The 20610-nt window shown below is 42.6% G+C and overlaps 1 protein-coding gene across 3 annotated transcripts in view; it reads left to right on the forward strand.

Moving 5' to 3' along the window:
• Nucleotides 1-2059: 2059 nt before the first annotated feature.
• The window catches only part of FRMPD4 (FERM and PDZ domain containing 4), a 562086-nt gene continuing 543535 nt past the window's right edge, over nucleotides 2060-20610 (forward strand). For 2 of the 3 annotated variants that reach the window (XM_041740248.1, XM_041740251.1), the window contains exon 1: nucleotides 3487-3565. In XM_041740248.1, coding sequence (XP_041596182.1) covers nucleotides 3525-3565 — 41 coding nt within the window. In that variant the 5' untranslated portion in view covers nucleotides 3487-3524. Of the gene's footprint in view, nucleotides 2320-3486; nucleotides 3566-20610 lie in introns of those variants that run through there. The other variant, XM_041740249.1, reaches the window with a different exon arrangement.

Genomic DNA, 20610 nt, shown 5'->3' on the forward strand with positions numbered 1-20610 from the left:
AGAGGAGTATAAAGACCTGAAGGAGCCAGTTGTTTCTCCTGGTAGCTCTCAGGCTGTGGAGGGTCGGCATTTGTACCATTCATAACTAGAGTGTGCAAACTGGCACAGATTGAAGCCCAAACAGCAAGCTGTTCCAGGTAGACCAGATGTCTTAAAGGGAGGCTGTCTCTCTACAAGTAAACACAATGCCTGTTTCCTGTCATTTTTGCTGTTGAATAACTAGCTATTTGATAACTGGAATAATTCTTTTTAAAAAAAAGATTTTATTTATTTATTCATGAGAGGCACACAGAGAGAAGCAGAGACACAGGCAGAGGGAGAAGCAGGCTCTATGCAGGAAGCCCGATGTGGGACTCGATCTCTGGACCCCAGGATCGCGCCCTGAGTCAAAAGCAGGCGCTCAACTGCTGAGCCACCCAGGCGTCCCAGAAATAATTCTTGATTGATGGTGTTATCTTTTTAAGAAGGGTATCCACACTGTTCTCAGAAGGAAGTGCTTTTTCAAAATACATTCTCCAAAGGCATTGCTTTAGGTCCCTTTCCCCATCAGGAGCTGGTGTCCTGCTGCCAGATGTTGACACAGAGATGAGGGAAAGTGTTGATGGCCCCTCTCTTGGGGAAATTTAGAAAGGGCTAAGGGGCAAAGAGCTGGCAAATATGAAAGGCCCTTCACTGTCCTCATGAGCAATGTAAACGAGGAAGAAGGATATTGGGGATGGAGGAGTGTTGGGGAGATAGACATATCAATGAAGAGGTCAGAGACGGAGCAGTGTGCACTGGGGATGCCTGGCCAACATTGGTTGACTGTGAATCTCTTGAGCATAAAATGCATTCATTCAACAGATGCATTCATTCAACTTCCAAGGAACTATTCTAGGCATTTGGGATCCATCCATGAAAACAAACAAACAGACCCCCAAAATCCCTGCCCTTGTGGAGCTTTTGTTCCAGCAAGTGCATCAGACAGGAAATAAGAAACAGTAGACATAAAAATTAATTATATAAAGCACTAGTGGGTGATAAGTGCTATGGAAACAAGAGAAAAACCCACAAAAAAACAATTAATGAGCCCTGGAATCCAGGGCAGGGGGACCTTGCGATTTTAAATAGGCTTTTCAGAGGTCTTTCGTTGGACGTGATATTTGTGCAATGCTTGTTGTGGCCCAGGAGCTGTTACCGCTGCAGGCATCTGGGGGAAGAGCATCCCAGGCTGAGGGAACAACTAGTGGGAAGAGCCAAAGGTGAGAGGACACCTGCAGAGTTTGCAGAACAGCAAGGAGGCCAGTATTGCTGGGGCTCAGTTAGTGTTGGGGAAAGTAGAGGAATGGGAGAGAGTTTGGGAGGGGAGGAATAGATAGACATCTAGGGCCTTCTTGGTCATGTAGGAGCACAACTTTGGCTTGAAGGGAAATGGGGAGCTTTTGCGGAGTTTTGATTAGACAAGCAACCTTATGTGACCCACATTTAAAACGCATCTCTCCGTCTAGTACATAGAGAATAGATGGTGGCATAAAAAGAAGAGATTTCTCTTTTTTAAACGCGTTGCCTTACTTATGTGACAGGGTTGCTATGAGACTCGAATGCAAAAATGCTTTAAAAAAGGTACAGGACAGTGTAGACCTAAACTACAGTTATTTTACACAGACAACGGGGGGTTCAAAAGCCAAGGTCCCTCTTGTTTCCTCTGTTGACGTGTGGTAACCCCGTTCATGGAATGAAACTAGTATATCTGTAAGAAGCCAAAGGAAAATCAAGTCTCTTTATTTTTTAAATAATGTAATTTTATGCCTGAGTTTCACATCATTTAGATTTTTTCAGATTGCTACCGATTTTATGTCTCATTTTTGAAAGAAATGCCTTCAAAAAAACAAAGTGGAAGTACTAGACTCGAATACTGGAGACTTTAAATACAGCAGCAGACCCAGAGAGGGGCAGAAGTCTGGGAACTTTAAACCTATTTCCTTTTCCCTAATCCCCTCCGAGAGCTCGAAGCGCACTGGCCAGATCCTCCAACATTTCGGGGGTGGCATCTTTTCTTTGCAGTGGCCCTGCCATCAGGTGAACGCTTCTGGGTGGGAGAACACACACTTTGTGCAGCCATCTGACCTTCAGAGAGTCTGGGGAGAGATTTTAAAGGATTTTGGAGAAGAGGCCTTGAGACTCCAAGGGAAAGAACAAGAAAAAAGAGGCCCGGAGAAGCCTGAGCCTCCGGGGACAGAGAACTGAGTTAATGAAGAGGTCTGATTACCCAAGATAATTATGTAAAAGAGAAGGCTAGGAGTTCTACATGGCTGCAACTTGGAGTTTACTCTGCCTTAGGTGAGTGTTTGTTTATGTGTCCGGCGTTTTGTTTTTATGAGTAAGGTCTTTTTTTTTTTTCTGGTTTTTTTGTTTTTTTCCTTTTGTACCGGCTGCTCAATTTGAGAAAGCATCTCAGCTCTGCCTCCCAGACCCCGATCGCGTCCCTTCTCTTCCTTTAGATTCGGAACCCCATTCATAGCCGTCTCCCCGCCACTGGCTTCTGGGACCCTCCTCTCCGTACCCCTGTAGTGAGAAGCCGCCCGGTGTGCACCCTCGCCCCTCCAAACGCCTCCCGTTCCTATTTTCTTATTTCTCCAACGCTCGCCGGGTGCTGCTGTCCAAAGACACACCTTCCCAGCCAGCCCAGCTGTCGCGTCTAGCTCCAGTGGTTGGGGGAAGCAGTGGGACCTCTGTGCTCTCCAGACCGAGCCGCTGTGCTGGGCATCTCTCCCTCCCCTTCCCCTTGACAGACCATCCGGCCCGGATCGTGCCTGCTCCTTCCCCATCGCTAGTTTTGTTTATGGAACATACCAAGGCTTGGGCAACCTGCGGTTGCACGGCTCTCCTTTGGTTTGGGGAGGGAGTGGGTAGTGTTCGCCGTCCCCGGTGTGCCCGAGACTGTTAGATCAATCTTTCAGATCTGGAGGCACACGCAGCTGGTGACAGGAGAGCCCCCCCACCCCCCCCCGCGGGTGGGGGTAGGGAGAGGAGAAGGGACTCAGCTTGGGGAAGGAGGCAGGGAGGCAGCTGCAGTGCCGCGAGGGGTGCGTGCGCGTGTGCCAGGCTCGCCCGCCACCTCCCGGCTCAGTCTGCGCTCCTCCGCACGCGGGGCAGCCGGGCCGGAGGGCTGGGGAGCGGGAGCGGCGCCCCTCGCCCGGGCCTCGCCTCCCCAGGGCGCCCGGGAGTCCCCCAGGCCGGGGCGCACACCCGGGCCACGCTCCCCACCCCCGCCCCTTGCACCCTCCACCGCCCCCTCTCCGTTGAGTTTTCCAACACGGGCGCCCGTCAATGGTCCTGCTCCGGGATGCACACGCAGCTCACGGCCGGAGGGGGGTAGCAGCCACCGCCTCCAGGTGCGGGCTCTCCAGGTCCGCCGCCGCCACCCGCTGTCGCCGCCACTCGAGCCCCGGGGCGCGCTGAGGTCCCGGCCGGCCATGGGGCTGCCGTTGCTCGCGTGAGAAGGGGCGCCGCAGCCTCCGTGCTCGGGGTGCCCGGCTGCCTGCATGGATGTCTTCAGCTTTGTGAAGATTGCAAAGCTCTCGAGGTAGGGGCTGCGCCGGTTCATTTGCACCCAGGGCCGCCGCGGCCGGCAACTTGGTGCTTTATTTTTCGGGAGGCTTGGGGAGAGGCAAAAGCTGGAGAGAGCAGCGGGGCTTAAGGAAGGACTGAAAGGAGGTGGCCAGGGGCTGCTGCGTTCAACTTCTCTCCCACTGGCTGGTGGGGCTCGTGTATCGGCGGCTGTAGACCACAGGCGCGCACACGCACACACACACACACACACACACACACACAGACGCACACCCTCAGGCACACACCAATATTCACGACAGTTTGTTTTCCCTTAGGAAAAACCCCAGTGGTGCTTGGGGGTCACATGTATAATTCAGGGCCAAGCGAAGATGGTTGTAATTGCTACTGTGAGGCAAAGCCAGAAGTGCTTGGAGTTTGGGTTCCTGCTTCCTAAGCAGCAGTGACCAAAAGTGGCCCCCTGGTCCCCACCCCTAAATTAGACCTCCACCCCCTGAAAACTCAGCTTGTAGGTTGACCTGGGTAATTGTCCCATGTTTCCAGCAGTGACCTAGATGCTGAAGACACGGAGACCAAAGAAAGAGACCTTTTAGCCTTTCCTTGGGTAACTATGTAGTCCCAAGACCTGAAAAATTGAGAAATTTGCTTCCAAGGGGCCATGTTGTTGAAACAGAAGAAAAATCATGGATTCAGGCAGATTTCTCTGGCAGTGCTGATAGAGGAAGAAGATTTCCACTTTTGGGGCGCCTAGGTGTTACCTGGTCAGAGCATTTGCTCTAGGTTTTCTGCCCTGCTTATGCTTCCAAAGTCTTCATCAAACCCAGGAAGTAGGTCTGTCCTTCTGGCAGTGTGGCGTTAACTGGGAAGCGCCTGGTATGAGAAGGCTTAGAAGACCCCACTCCACCTTCTTCACCCACGTCTTTGGAATGATGAGCCTTCTGCCCCTTGAGCTTGGCTCTTTACAGCAGTTACCAACCACGGCCTTAGGAGGTAGACAGTAAGAGTTTTCCAGGATGCAGTTTAGACTTCCTTGGAATTACAAGAAAATGGTTCTAGGTTTTCCTTTATTCCTTAGTGTCAGGGTGGGATGTGTTGATTGCACCAGGCAAGGATGAGCAGCCTCAGATAGCCCGGATCAAAATGTGTGTTGACTTGGCTTGGCCAAATTACATTTGGGCCATTTCGGAAGCATTCAGTTTGCAAGTTGCCTTTCAGATGTGCCTTTCACCAACATCCACAGGTCTTTATGTTTTCTTAGTGCCCATCTCCACCTTCCCTCTCTGCTCACATGAGTCACTCTTAATGTCACATCAGATTTTCCAGGGAGAGGGCCCAGGGTAACTTAGTCTGGATAGACATGAGGTATACAGCTGATGGGTAAATATGTCTGTCTTGGAGCAGCCCACGAAGAGGTGTTTCCCTGCACATCAGAAGACTGACATGTCAAAGGGTGGGTGATTGTAGTGTGGCAAATTGTTTGATTTCACGCCAATATCACAGAGGGCCAGGCATCACACCTCTGTTCTGTTAACTTCCTGCATGCTTCTGCCTATGGCTGGTTTATAAACAGCTGTCGAGTCACAAACCATGGATGGTAAACGGCCGTGAGCAACAGTTTAGTGATTGCCCTGGTGCCATCTGCGTGATGGACAGAGACTGCCGAAGGAAAAGAAGTTCAACAGTATAGTTTAAAGTAACCAAGATAGATTTTGGTGGCCTCCACTGCTAGAAGTGATAGATGTTAAAAAACATCCAGAGCCTAGATTTAGTCCTTAAACTTTGGAGTTTGGGAGAGGACAGTGCTGTATATCAGTGAAAAGATGGTTTATATTCATTTTGCTAAATTCTGGGATGCCTTCGTGATATTCACAAATCTGAGTTCTTGCAAAACCCAAGCCAGGCTGTGGGGGATTAGGATCTTATTTTAAAGAGAGGTTAAAATTTAGTAAATGAGTGTGAATTTCACTTTCTGTCCTTAACGTGATCCAAATAGAGTGTTTATTCTAAAGAGAGAAGCTGCACATGTTCTGAGCTTATGTGCCCATTAAGAAATCTTTCATCCATAGGCATTCTTCTTGTTGCTCAGTGTGAGCTCGGCGCTGGTCCCCAAGCTGAGATAGCAGTACGTGTAGAGGGTCATCAGTACGCCGAAGCACATGTTTACAGCTGCTGCTCCCTGGCCTTGTAGGAATAAAGTCTTGTGCATGTGTTTTAAACACTGTTACAGAAATCAGGTTCTTTTCTCAAAGGCGAAGTATAAAAGTGCTTACACTGCAGGATTTTCCTGATTTCAGAATGGATAATCTTCCTAAAGGATTTAGCTTTGATCAGCGTGGTTACTTGAGTGCTTAAAATTCTCGTGGTTTAGAGGTGAACGAACACACACAGTTACCCCGGGCCTTCGCCTTGTCTTTGGTTCCCAAGAACTTGAGTTTCTACGTGTTAATTCGGGAAGCGTTTGCTGTAGAAAGCATACCTGCTATTTGCCAAATGTCCTGTCTGCGAGTAAAGACAGAGGTAATTACAGAGAATTATTGAGAGACTATGAGTCCACGCTGGAATTAACACAGTAGTTTGACTTCTCAAAGTACCCACGTTTAACCACTTGTTCCCAGAATCTATGCCCTTTTAATCATGTGAAGAAAAAACCTCACAATTCAAATCGCCCCTCAGGAATTCAGTACCACTTTATGGTCATCATTTTTAAATAATGCCACCAAGCGCTGGAATAGCTGGCAAGTCGTGAGCCTCTTCCTCTTTTTGAATGAGTTGTGACCCCTTGATTGCGTGCATCGTGGGTGGCACAATGTATCGTGGTGCTATCCGGAGATGTTTTTTCTTGTTCTTCTAATTTTCTGGTTATTAAACTGTTTGATAGTTTACATGCAATTTTACTTCACTGTTTCCTTGGTAACAGTTATATATCATTTTTCATCCTTGTAGATGAGAGCATTACAGATGATTGCCTTATAAACCAGTAATAGTATAAAAATAGGCATATATTTTTATTGTTACTGCACTTTGTATCGACTATTTCATTTGTAAAGCAGATGCACTCTTCGAAATGTTTATAGGAGAATGCAGTTCAGTAGAAAAACATATGATTATGCCCCCTTTGCCTGAGGGAAGTGATTTGAAACCCAAAACTCATAGGGGTGTTATTAAACTGAGGGATGCTTTCAGGGATTAAATAGCTTGACTTCATGGCTCTTCTTGACACAAAATGGCACACTTTGAGATAATGATTGGGTCCCAATTGTTAATAGGAAGATTATTCCTTATAGAGGTAGGTAAATTTAGAGGCTGCTTTATTTCACATTAGCATGCGGTTGCACAGGCTATTTTGTGGCAAGGATCGTCCATTTGAAGAAGAATAAAACTATATATAGAGAGTTTCCTCAGATTCCTCTGTAAAACCTACTTAGAGACTACTAAACTTCTATTTTTTACCTTTACCATATTCAGAATTAAATATTTCTCGGGGGGAAAGGGAAGTTAAGGAAGCAACGCAAAAGGTCATATTTTTCGCATCTCCTCTCTTTTTACCCAAATAATTGCATTAATATTGCTGATAATAGTGAGCTCTAGAGGCTAGCAACCAAAAACCCCCCAAAGACTCTGGATTTGAATTTTATTAAAAATGCTACTTGCTCATCATCCGAGTCCTTTCTGAGTTCTGCTGATTTTTGTGACTGTCAGGAGGTGAAATGATGAACAGTTTCATAACAGAACTAGATTCCTGTTTTAGGAATATTTAACTCTAGTTTCCCAGAGGTTGCTAGTTTGCAGCTGTAAAAGTCTAGTTGCTAGCAGTTCTTGGGGGAAGATGTCTAGTTCAGGCTTTATACCATTTCAAGCATCTTTCTCTCTCTCTCTTCCTTTCTCCTCTCCTCTCCTCTCCTCTTTCTCTCTCTCCTTGGGGCAAGTGAATTTCACCTGCTTGCTATCAGAATTTGATAGAGATAGTCACTTACTGTGAAGTTTACTTGTACTTTAAATGCATGACGTGAAAATTCTCACTTTCTGCTTATGGACCTTACAGCTATTCATTTTCTCTTTCTATACGCACATGCACACACATGCACACGCATGTACACACTCACACAGATGCATGGTTCAACTTTATTATTATTCCATTTGGAGTTTGCCATGGAAGTTTAGCTGTGAGAGAATATACGTTATTGACGAGCTAGGAATTTATCTTTAAGAATTGACTTAAAATCACTGATTTCATAGTTGGCTCAATAAGAAAAATTGAGAGCATTTTTGAGTTTTTGAGAATATAACCCCCAAATCTACTAACCTTACCATTAAATGATCTTGAACTTTGGGAGCTAATGATAGCAAGGAAAGAAAAATATATAAATAGGTTAAGCCAGGGGTTGGCAAACTATGGCCTGTAGGCCAAATCTGGCTTGCGGACCGTTTTGGTATAGAATGTGAGCTAAGAATGGTTTTCAAAATTAAAAATTGTTTTAGGGACGCCTGGGTGGCTCAGTCAGGTGAAGCATCTGCCTTGGCTCAGGTCACAATCTCAGGGTACTAGGATGGAGCCTGCCTCTCCCTTTCCAGCTCCCCCTGCTAGTTCTCTCTCTCTCTCTCTCTCTCTCTCTCTCTCTCTCTCTCTTTCTCTCTCTCAAGCAAATAAATAAAATCTTTAAAAAATTTTTAAAAAATGGGATGCTTGGGTGGCTCAGTGGTTGAACATCTGCCTTGGGCTCCCTGCAGGGAGCCTGCTTCTCCCTCTGCATGTGTCTCTGCCTTTCTCTCTGTGTCTCTCATAAATAAATAAATAGAATCTTAAAAAAATTTTTTAAATGAAAATTAGTAGTTAAAAAGATCAAAAGAATAGGATGGAATTAAAGTGTCAGTATTCGTAAATAAAGTTTTATTAAAACACAGCTAGGCTCATGCATTTGTATATCGTCTGAGGCTGTATTTGCTCTACAGCAGTGAAGTTTAACAGATACTAACAAGACCTTATGACCCACAAAACCTAAAAGATTTACTATCTGGTCTTTCATAGAAAGTTTACCAACCCCTGGGTTAAACAATACCTTTTCCTATTTGTCCTTCTTTACATTATCAGAACATGTGTGTGGGCACAAGGATAACCGATTACGTACCTTCACAGAACGGCGGAGCCAGACGCTACTTAAAGCAAGGACAGATTTTAGTCAGTAATACAGCACTGTAATAGGGAAAAGAGTCCAATGTAAACTCAACACAACTTCAATTTGTAGAGAGGTGACCAGACATTTTATTTTATTTTTTAAAGATTTTGTTTATTTATTCATGAGAGACACACAGAGAGAGGCAGAGACATAGGCAGAGAGAGAAGCAGGCTCCCCAGGAGGAGCCCGATGTGGAACTCATCCCAGATTCCTGGATGATGCCCTGAGCCAAAGGCAGATGCTCAACCACTGAGCCACCCAGGTGTCTGAGGTGACCTGACATTTTAAAGGGACAATGAGGGGATGCGGAAGGGGTGCGCTGGAGCTCAGTAGAGGCAGGGAAGTGCAAGAGTACCAAAACCGAGAAGGAGATTGGTCCATGTGAGACTCAGATGGGTTTGCTAACTAGCATTTATCCAAGGTAGGCTCCTTCCCTCCCACTGAAGCTGGGAGACAGGGGCCCTACTTCAGGTGTTGGCTGGAACAAACAGTATATTCTTTCGACAGCCTCGAAGTTTTCTCAAGCAGGTACTGTACGGGGGTAGGCAGTTGGAGTCATCCTAACAATGTGTGGCCTTGAGCTGTTAGAAACTGAGTAAGTGTTTGTTCAGATCTTGATAGACCAAGGTTGAGGCCTTGTGGAGAAAGGGCTAAAAGGAGCCTGGCTAGAGTTTGGTTAAGGAGAGAAACTTTGGTAATACAAAATTTAGCATATTGAGCACAAGAATTCACTAATGTACATTCACAATTAATGTGGACCTTATCTTTATTTAAACTTCTGATCTCAAATTACTTGTTTAACTGTTGGACATCAACCATTAGAAGTGAACATATTTGCCCTACTGGTATTTATTGCACCAGGGACAATTTTGCGTCCTTCTTTGGTTGTTGCACCAGGGACAATTTTGCATACTTATTCTTTGATCACTGGGTTGGCCTGCTTTCTTTGTGTTGGGGAGTGGCTAGGGCTGAAATGATAAATGAAAGGATAAAGTGAAATGCAAAGAATTGTGTTCAAGTTTCTTGTGAGAGTGATGCTTCCTTTCCTTAGGCCTTTAAACTTATAGTTTAACATGGATAGAAAAGGAATGGGCAATATTTGTACAGCCTCAATGACATGTGCCCATGAGCTGATAAGCAAGTCCATGGGAGAATGCCTGGTATTTCCTTACAGTACACTTGAGCCATCTGGTCCTAATGGCTGATGACCTTCATTAATCTTTTTCCAAATGGAAGGAAAACTAGATACGTGGGTTTCGTTTTAGGCAGAAGGCTGGAAGTAGACTGTATCAATTTGGAGTTGAGTTTAACCCAACCTTCTTATGATTTGATTGAGGGCGTTGTAACGAAAAACCATAGGCTACCTTTAGTTCAGCACAGCGAAAACATCTCAAAAGTACGCTGCCTTGCTTCTGAGCAATTTAGGTCATTATGTACTAAAGCTGCGCAAACTATCTAGGAGAAATCTAAGCCTTAGTTTTAGATAACAAAGTTAACATTCCTATTTTTTTCCTGGCAAAGAGATGAGAAGGGCTTCCTGCCTGAATTCTTCTTTTAGAAATATATTTTCAAGTATGGTTTACAGGATTTGGCATACAATAAATACTCTGTACTAAATAATTAGTGAGCAAAGTTATACACAACCCATTCTCATACTTCTTGCGAATAAATTCTCGTAATTTGTTTAGCTGGACAATTTTCATGATCAGTAACTCAGAAATGTAAAGGAGTACGCACATATAAATAAATGGCCTGCTTTTGGACTTGGGGAATAAACTTTTATTTCTGTTTTGACCTTTGAAGCATTTTTTTTTTCTGTGATTGATGGTTAAAAAGTCACCGACGTGGACTTCTAAGAAATCTGTGTGTTACCGCTATCACCTCAAAAGGCAAACTTAGGATTGTGCTAAATGGGTTTTTATGGATGTCAGGAGGTTTTATTTTAGGAAGTCCTCTTTGAATGATAGAACATACTATCGTTTCTATGAAAATAATGTTTCTCAAGTTTGCAAAGGAAAAGTGATTTCCCTATAATTACATTTATTATAGGGGTTTGATTTTTTATGGTGGTCGTTTCCATATGTTCCATAAATTGTGTAAGGTTTGCTTAATTGAAAATAAGGACATGATAATTTTCTGACAAAGATGAGCTTTAGAGAAAGCAATAGGCCTAGCACATGTAGGCAGGAATGTGTGGACCAGTGGAGGTCGAAATGCCCTCTGCCTACTTCGGGCCTGTTGTGTGCTGGTTCTGTGTTGGATCATACATCTAACCAGGGCAATTTTACAATGGCTCTTCGAACTGGAGCCCAGGGTGCTTGGCTCTTATGAATCTATAGTCCTAGTTACAAGCCCCTCGGGTGTCCAACTGAATTGTGGCTCAGGGCAATGTTCCCCTCTGTGGCCTAGGCCACCCAATTTGTTTCCCCTGCTTTTATTTTTATGTACTTATTTTATAAGAGCTTTACTACCAGTTTTTGTAAATAAAGTTTTATTGGAACACAGTCATGCTCATTTGTTTAAATATTGTCTCTGGTGGCTTTTGGCAGCGTTGAATGGTTGTGACAGAGGCGACATGGCTTGCAAGGCCCATAGTATTTACTCTCTGCCCTTAACAGGAGTATTTTACTGTTCTTCCTTGAGCTCAGTGCTCACATTCCCTTTTGGGGCTAGAGCTGTGCCCTGGGTGTCTGCCTATTTTTCTGGGATGGGGAAGGGTGGGTATGGTTGAGGGGTTACCCCACACCCAGCCAGCCTGGCCATCTCTCTGGGGGTCTTTACCTCTTAGCACTCATTGTACCACTTGAGAGTGAATTTACAAGTTTTCTTCTCTTTTAAAGATTCTATTTCTGGGACGCCTGGGTGGCTCAGCGGTTGAGTATCTGCCTTTGGTTCAGGGAGTGATCCTGGGGTCCTGGGATTGAGTCCTGCATTGGGCTCCCCACCTGGAGCCTGCTTCTCCCTTTGCCTATGTCTTTACCTCTTTCTGTGTCTCTCATGAATAGGTAAATGGAATATTTAAAAAAATAATAAAGATTTTATTTCTTTACTTGAGAGAGGGAGAGAAAGCACTAGCAGGGGGAGAGACAGAAGGAGAGGGATGAACAGACTCCTTGCTGATTGGGAAGCCCAACGTGGGGCTCCATCCCAGCACCGCAAGATCATGACCTGAGCTGAAGTCAGATGCTTTTTTGTTAAAAGATTATTTATTCATTTATTTGACAGAGAGTACAGGCAGGAGGAGATGCAGGAAGAGGGAGAGGGAGAAGCAGGCTCCTTGCTGAGCAGGGAGCATGATATGGGGCTCAAACCCAGGACCCCGGGATCATGACCTGAGCTGAAGGCAGATGTTTAACTGACTGAACCATCCAGGTGTTCCTTGAAGTTTTCTAAAGTTCTAAACAAATCCTCTATCTCTGTGTTCCTTAATGTACTTGGGGCAAAATCCTCATTCTTTATCTCTACCCTATTGGGGTTGGCCCTCTTTTTTTTTTTGCCATCTTATTTCTGGATGTTTGCGATTTGTCTTTCCCAGCCTTAACTTCCTACTCAACCCCCAAACACACATGTGCACACATTTTTATATACCAGCAAGCACACACACACACACACACACACACACACACACACTTCTACCTCTGTGTTGAACTCTATTTATTTACTTATTTGTTTTTTCTGTTGAACTTTTTAGAAGTCTTAAATGATGTCACACCCCCGAGCCTTTGCATATAGTCTTCATTATGTCTAGAACACTCTTGACCTTGCCTCCTTTTCACCTGAAAAAGTACTATTTGTCTTTTATGTTGTAGAGGGGTTTTTGTTTGTTTGCGTTTTTGTTATGTTTTAGTTTCCAATCTAAGATTGTTCTGTGTAGCCTTTTCCAACTTTCCAATCCTGGGCTAAATGGCTGACTAGCATGTTTTGTTAGTTTAGATAGTCCAACTATTTTAAGGGATCAACCCCTCAGTTGTTAGCAGCTTATCTCTGCTGACCTGGAGACCCAAACACATGTTGCTGATGGAGGGGAGGGATTCTGTGAGACACTCAGAGAACCTGCAAGATGGAGGCTGTCTTACCTTCAGCTTGAGATTCAAGCTGAAGCCCATCAACGTTCATCTGACAGATGAGGGGAGAGAAATGGTTGAAGATTGGCTTGGAGGTTTTGAAAGGTCATGCCTGGAATTGAGGATATGATTCTGCCCACCCTCCATTTACCAGGACCCTGGTTACACCTAACTGCAAGGATTGCTGGGAAATTTAATACAGCTGTGCACCCAGTATCTAATGCAGGTCCCGACTTCATCGTAACATGTATTCACTATGTGGTAGATTGTTCTTTGTTCCCAATTCTTAAACCCTTCCTAAATCCAGGCCTCTTCTATGTGACGTAACAGTTCCTCCTGCTAGAGGTGGAGTTACCTTCCCTGCCTCATTGCTCTTGGGCTTCTGACTTACTTTGGCCAATAGGAGGTGGGCCAGGGTCACAGGGTATCCATTTTCGTAGAAGGCCTTAAGGGGCTGTGTGCATTTCTTTTTCCTTCCAGCATTGCTATAGGAAGAAGTGCCTGCAGTAGTATGTTGGTCCCAGAAACTAGATTCACATGGCACAGCACCATCCTGCAAACCTGTGAGCATGAAAACATGCTAGTTGTTGGCTGACACTGAGTTTTGGGAAGTTTGTTATACAGCATCATGGTGGCAGTAGTTGACTAGGACACATTGTATTATTTTTTTTAAGATTTTATTTATTTATTCATGAGATACACACACACACACACACAGAGGCAGAGACACAGGCAGAGGGAGAAGGAGGCCCCATGCAGGGAGCCCGATGTGGGACTCGATACAGGGACTCCAGAATGACGCCCCAGGCCAAAGGCAGGTGCTAAACCGCTGAGCCAGCCACCCAGGGATCCCCGACACATTGTATTATAATTCAGTCCAATTTTGTATTGTTTGAGGGCAAACCCTCTTCATATGACACCTCCTTGGTTCAGGGTAGATACTAAGTATTTGGTGAGTTATGAATGAATCAGAGTAAAACCATGCTGCATTGCACTTGGTGTCAGGTGTTGATTATCACAGCTATGGCTGCTTTGGCACTTCATTCAGCAGATCTGACAGCTCCTGATTTTGAGGATCTGCCTCTAGTACTTGTGCCCGCTGGACACTAGGCAGCGAACCACTGCCTGCGGCTAGAAGTCCAGCCAGAACCCCTCGTTCTGACACTTGTTTTCTTTCCCTTCCTTCAAGTCCTAGTATTCACCAGTTATACACATTGTTTCTCTACCGCCACAAGAGAATTGTGCATAATATTTGTAACATACTTAAAGATTTGAAAATGAGACTTTTGTGTCCTTAAATGTCATATTAAAGAATCTATGATCAGGGTATTTTACATACAGTACATTGAGTAAATGAAATAACTGGGAAGTAGAATACTCACTATACTAAATGAAAGGCACATATTTGGGGGGAGGGGCTTCCCTGGCTCAGTGGGTGGAGCCTGTGACTCGATCTTGGTGTTGTGAGTTCAAGCCCCATGTTGGATGTAGAGATTACTTACAAATCTTTAAAAAATTTTATTTAAATAAAGTGCATATATTTGACCTAGAGTTAGCTTTTATATTGCCCTTTTAAAATATCACCATGAATGAGGAAATTTTAAGAAATCAGTCTATGAGAATATTGCTTAAAAATGAACATGAGGGGACACGGACACCCGGGTGGCTCAGTAGATGAGCTTCTGCCTTTGGCTCAGGTCGTGATCACAGGGTCCTGGGATCGAATTCCACATTGGGCTTCCCCGGGGAGCCTGTGTCTCTGCCTCTCCCCATGTCTCTCATGAATAAATAAATAAATAATATTTTTTAAAAAATGAACGCGAGATACAGTGCAGAGGTCAGGTAAAAGTACAAGGAGATGCTCTATAAAGTGATATAGGAAGATCTCTGGATATATATTAATGTACACATCTCTCTCTCTCTCTCTTTTTAAGATTTTACTTATTTATTCGAGATACTGAGAGAGGCAGAGACATAGGCAGAGGGAGACGGAGAAGCAGGCTCCCCCCAAAGAGCCCGGGATCACGACCTGAGCCAAAGGCAGATGCTCAGCCGCTGAGCACCCAGGAACTATGTACATCTTTTATCTATTTTAAAGTAAGCTCTACATCCAATGTGGGGCTCAAACTCACCAACCCGAGATCAGGAGTCCCAAGCTCCACCAACTGAGCCAGCCAGGTGCCCCTGGGTACATTTATTGTTTAAGTGAGAATAGTAAGATGCAAAACTGTTTAAAAACTAGAGGATTAGGTATATATTTTTTCTTGTGTTTGTATAAAAATGACTGGAAGGATACATAAGAAACTAAAAGCAGAATTTAACTCTGTAAATTAGGGGCACAGGGAGTTAGGTGTGAGAGAGACTGGTCCCCACGTCCCCATTCACACTTCATATTTTATTTTGATTTTTGAACCCGAGGACTATATGAACCATTAACAAGTAAATTTGAATTTCAAAAAAGCCACTACCTGACAATAGCTAGGCCTCCCAGATCCTGTAAGTCTTCTTTAGCATATGAAAATCCTTTTGGAAACTTCCCTTGTCTTTACTTACCCCAACTCCTTAGTATATAATCAATTGCTCCTCAGCAATTTCTGCCCCTGGGTCCTATCCGTGGGCTTTAATAAAGACAACTCTTTGCACTGGGTGTTTGGTGGGCGGAGCTAATAAGATACATAAATCCAAAGTCCAAACAGTATCAGTAAGTTTTCAAATGTTTTTCTGATTGTAGAAGTGAGATAACTGTATTGTAGAAAGTTTTGAGAATATAGAATATATAAAGGAAAATATATAGAAATATGTGAAATTTCATCAGCCAGATATAATCACTGTTATCTATTTTCTTTAATCTTTCCTTTCATTTTACATAGTATACATATAGTATACATATATACATAGTATACATATATACATAAATCTATACTTCACATTTTTACAAAATATTGTTTTTGTATCATTAAAAATTCCTTATAAATGGGAGCCCTGGGTGGCTCAAGCAGCTAAGCATCTGCCTTTGGCTCAAGTCCTGATCTCAGGGCCCTGGGAATCCCTGCATTGAGCTTCCTGCTCATCGGGGAGTCTGCTCCTCCCTTTCCCTCTGCTCCCCACCCCCTTGTGCTTGCTCTCTCAAATAAATAAATAAAACCTTTAAAAAATTCTTATAAATATAAAATACAAAGCTACATATGCTACAGTTTAGTGAATGACTTCTTATTTAATTAACATTTAGATCATTTCTAGTGTTTTGACCTGGATGAACACTGTGATGCAATAAATATCTTTACAGCTAAGTCTTTGGATTATGGACATTTTTTATGACATTAATAATAGCATACTGAATATTTCAAAACTCATAAAAGTCAGAAGGTAGTTTGAGATGCCATTAAGTGATATTCAAATTTTATGCTAAAATTGTGGGCATTCTAGTTCCTCATAGGTATTAAAATTGACGAGCAGAATTTGTCCGGGACCTGAACCTCATGACAAGACATGAAGCAGTTGGTGGTGGGGAAAGCTTGAGTAATGGTGGTTGGAACTTTCAGGTTGATTTTGAGCAAGTCAGCCTTTGTTTCCTCAAATTGTGCAGTGGGGAAATCGTGTAATATTTCTCTAAATTTGATTCTAGGGCAGCCCCGGTGGCGGTGGTGCAGCGGTTTAGCGCTGCCTGCAGCCTAGGGTGTGATCCTGGAGACCCTGGATAGAGTCCCACGTCAGTCTCTCTGTGTGGTGCCTGCTTCTCCCTCTGCCTGTGTCTCTGCCTCTCTCTGTGTCTCTATGAATAAATAAATAAATAAATAATCTTTAAAAAATAAAATAAAATAAAATAAAATAAAATAAATTTGATTCTACTTCTAAAATTCTATCATTTTACCATAGAATAAGCAAATTCTAAGAAATGCATCCATGAGAACTTTGATTAAAATAGCATGAAACACTATGCAGTTGTAAAAAATAAAGAAAAAAGAATGTTCTATGTAGTGATTTAAAATGATCTCCAGAATATATTTATTAAGTAAAAATAAACTACACAACAGTAAACATGCTTGCATTTACTTAAAAAATACTGAAAGGATACATAAGAAAATAATAAAAATGCTATTAGAATGGGGGGGAGGGGATTCCTGGGTGGCTCATTGGTTTAGTGCCTGCCTTCGGCCCAGGGCTTGATCCTGGAGTCCCAGAATTGATTCCCACGTCGGGCTCCCTGCATGGAGCCTGCTTCTCCCTCTGCCTGTGTCTCTGCCTCTCTCTCTCTCTCTGTCTCTCATGAATAAATAAATAAAATCTTTAAAAAAAAGAATAAAAAAAAAGAATGGGGGGAGGTTAAGGGGCACCTGGCTGACATAGTTGATAGAGCATGAACTCTGGATCTCAGGATTATGAGTTTAAGCCCCACGTTGAATGTAGAGCTTACTTAAAAAAAAAAAGAATGGGGGAGATAGGGAGAGAAGAAAGTTTGCTTAGAAGAAATAAATTGGGTATATATGATCCTCCCAATAGGATAAAATGTTGAAAAATTTGCTCCAGATGAAATATAAATTGCCAAATCAGGCCATTCTAACCTATAAGTCCCTAGTTTTCTCTATTTAGAACTAATGAAATAAAAGATAATTCAATATATTAAGGATATATATCTGAAAAGTATAATAGAAATTTCAGATTTATAAAATTTTCATGGTAATTTTTATTAGCAAATGCAGATAAAGCTGGAAGATGGGATGGTATCATTTAAAAGGTGATAACTTTTTGTATAGAATTGAGAGTACTCTGAAGCAAAATTTCTTCAGTTTCTTAATCTAGATTAGCTTTTCTCTCATAGGAATATAAACAAAAATATTTTTCTTTTTTCCCTACCTTTCCCATTCCAGCAAGGAATGCTTATTTTATATGTTTTTAAACTTAAAATTTATTAGTTTTTGACAGCAGTATTAACATCTTACCTTCTGATAATCTTCCACTCATCAAAGGGGGACAACTTGGTGTGTTTTGGAGAACCCATTCTGGGGATGTACTGATGGATGTTTCCTTTAGGACCGTAATTTGGTTATGATGCCATTAGTTCATAATTTGGCTTTCCGGTTGAGATCATGTTGACAGGTTAAAGAATAGAATGCTATTTAACTAAGTTGATGGAACACACGCAGGAGGCAATAAAGTGCCTAATCCTTCTCTACTGGTTAATTCTTTAGTTGACCTCACTTCTTTAGTACTATTGTGGTCATATATAACTCCCTCAACTTCCATTTATCTAGAATATAGTGATGTGTTCAATCAAATTGTCTAGTATAGGTACATGTGTTAACATTTGTTGAAGATCATCAGAACACAAGAAGATATATGCATAAAACCATTCCGGGGTGTAATTCATACTTTTATTTCTGACCTAGAAGTCATTTCTGATTTTTTTTCCTGTGTCCTAGTTAGGGATCAAGGGCTGGCAAACTACAGCCTCTGGACCAAATCCAACCTGTTGCCTGTTTGTATAAAGCTAAGATTGGTTATTACATTTTTAAATGGTTCCCCCAAATCAAAAGAAGAATATTTCATGGTATGTGAAAATTATATGAGAATGAAATGTAAGTATCCAAAAATAAAGCTTTATTGGCACACAGCCATCCCTATTATGTATTGTTTGTGGCTGCTTCCTTGATATAATTGGAGAGCTGAATGATTGCTATGGAAAATATATGATCCACAAAGCCTAAAATATCTCCTCTATACAACAAGTTTGCTGAGCCTTGTCCTATGTCATCAAATATCAAGTGAGAAGAGAATTAAAAATGAATATGTAGATACAGATTTAAATATATAAATATTTTTATCTTTTTGGGTTTTTGGAAATCCTGCATAAATGGGATGCTAGATAGTGTCACTTTGCACTTACAGATGATTCTCTGTATAAATGTTCTTACTTTGGACAATCCTGTCTCTTCTCCAGTAGATTTTAAACATCTTAAATAGAAATTATCTAATAGAGGTGCCTGGCTGGCTTGGTTGGAAGAGCATGCGACTCTTGATCTTGAGGTCCTGAGTTTGAGCCCCACTTTGGGTGTAGAGATTACTTAAAAAAATAAATATTTTAAAAAAATCATCTTGTAAATGGTTAAATCCTCCTGCTGTGCTTTCTTTCCCACAAGGAAGATCTAATAACCTACACATCTTATATAGTAAAGGATTCAAAGCAAAAAGCTGATAAACTGTTTCCCTTTTGTCTACTGATTGTTTTGCTATGACAGGTGAATGCTTTGAGGGAAAGTGTAGAAACCACACTGGAAAAGTATGTGTGGGAGGATAGAAGAAATAGAAGAGGATGTGAACCCCCCGACCCTGGCCAGTACTACTTGGTTATCTGTGTCTACTTCCTAGGAAGTATACATCAAAACTCCAGTACAACATAGATAGTTTATTTAGGGATACCTATACTTAGTAGTTCTTGTATAACCTAAATAGCTTCTATGTTTTAAGGTTAAAAATGTCATCTTCATTATGTTTTCTTATTATGTGTATCATTTAAGATATTTTAGCTGCGAATAAAGGACTGCTTTACTGAAATTGGCTTACACACTGTATTTCTAGAGGTAGGTGGTTCCTGGATTGGGCTTCATTGACTCAAGCTCTTTCCTTCTTCTCCACCAGCATTATGCTTGTTACCTCATGCATGTGAAATGGTTGCCTCAGTTCCAGGCATTGTATCATCCTATGGCTGGGTTCAGAGGCAGGAAATAGGGTGACTGGAGCATTGTGAGCATTTTCCTTATCTCTCTCTTTTATCATGGAAGAACATCTTTTGCAAGAGCTGAGGATCTTCCCTTATAGTATCCTTGACCAGAGTGGGTCTCCTGGCCACACCTAGCAAAGGGCAATCAGATGCTCATTTCTGACTTACCTCTCCAGAGATCCTAACACTCAGAATCAGAGTCCTAATAGCATGGAAAAAGAAAAGAAGTAAAGAAAGCAGTCAACATGCAATTCCTCTTCAATATTTTCTCTTTTAACCAGAGCTGCACTTTTGGAGAACAGCAACAAGGCTCTTGTTTGCAGAAAAAACACTTGAATTTGAAAGGTAGCTATAAAATGTCCATTTGGACACTATACTCATATTCTGGTAGAATTATGTGGCCCTTATTGCTCTGTGATCAAATAGTAAGTGTATTACTTAGGATGCTGTCAGCAGTGAGTGGTAGAAAACCTAACTACAGATAGCTTGAGGAGGAGGGCAATTTATTCTCTTATATAAGAAATCCAGAGGTATGGGGCACCTAGTTGGCTAAGCATGCAACTCTTGATCTCAAGGTCATGAGTTCAAGCCCCACATTGGATGTAGAGATTACTAAAAAAAAAAAAAAAAAGAAAAGAAAAGAAAAGAAAAGAAGAGAAAAGAAAAAAATCCAGAGGTAGAGCCACTTTAGAGTTGGTTAACTGGGTTTTGTCATCTTTTTCATGTGGCATGTGGCCACATGTGGCCTGAACCTCTTATGGTCACAAAGTGACTATAGTATCTCCATCTATCGTATCTTCTCACACACACACACACACACACACACACACACACACACACTGATGATGGGGTTCCTCCCTGGCTTAGTAGGTGGAGCATGCAACTCTTGATCTTCGGGTTGTGAGTTCAAACTCCACGTTGGGTGTAGAGATTACTTAAAAATAAAATCTTAGGGGATCCCTGAGTGGCTCAGTGGTTTGGCGCCTGCCTTCAGTCCAGGGCGTGATCCAGGAGTCCTGGGATTAAGTCCCATGTCGGGCTCCCTGCATGGAGCCTGCTTCTCCCTTTGCCTGTGTCTCTGCCTCTCTCTCCCTCTCTCTGTGTA

Source organism: Vulpes lagopus, chromosome X (genome assembly GCF_018345385.1).
Source record: "Vulpes lagopus strain Blue_001 chromosome X, ASM1834538v1, whole genome shotgun sequence".
Lineage (NCBI taxonomy): Eukaryota > Metazoa > Chordata > Mammalia > Carnivora > Canidae > Vulpes > Vulpes lagopus.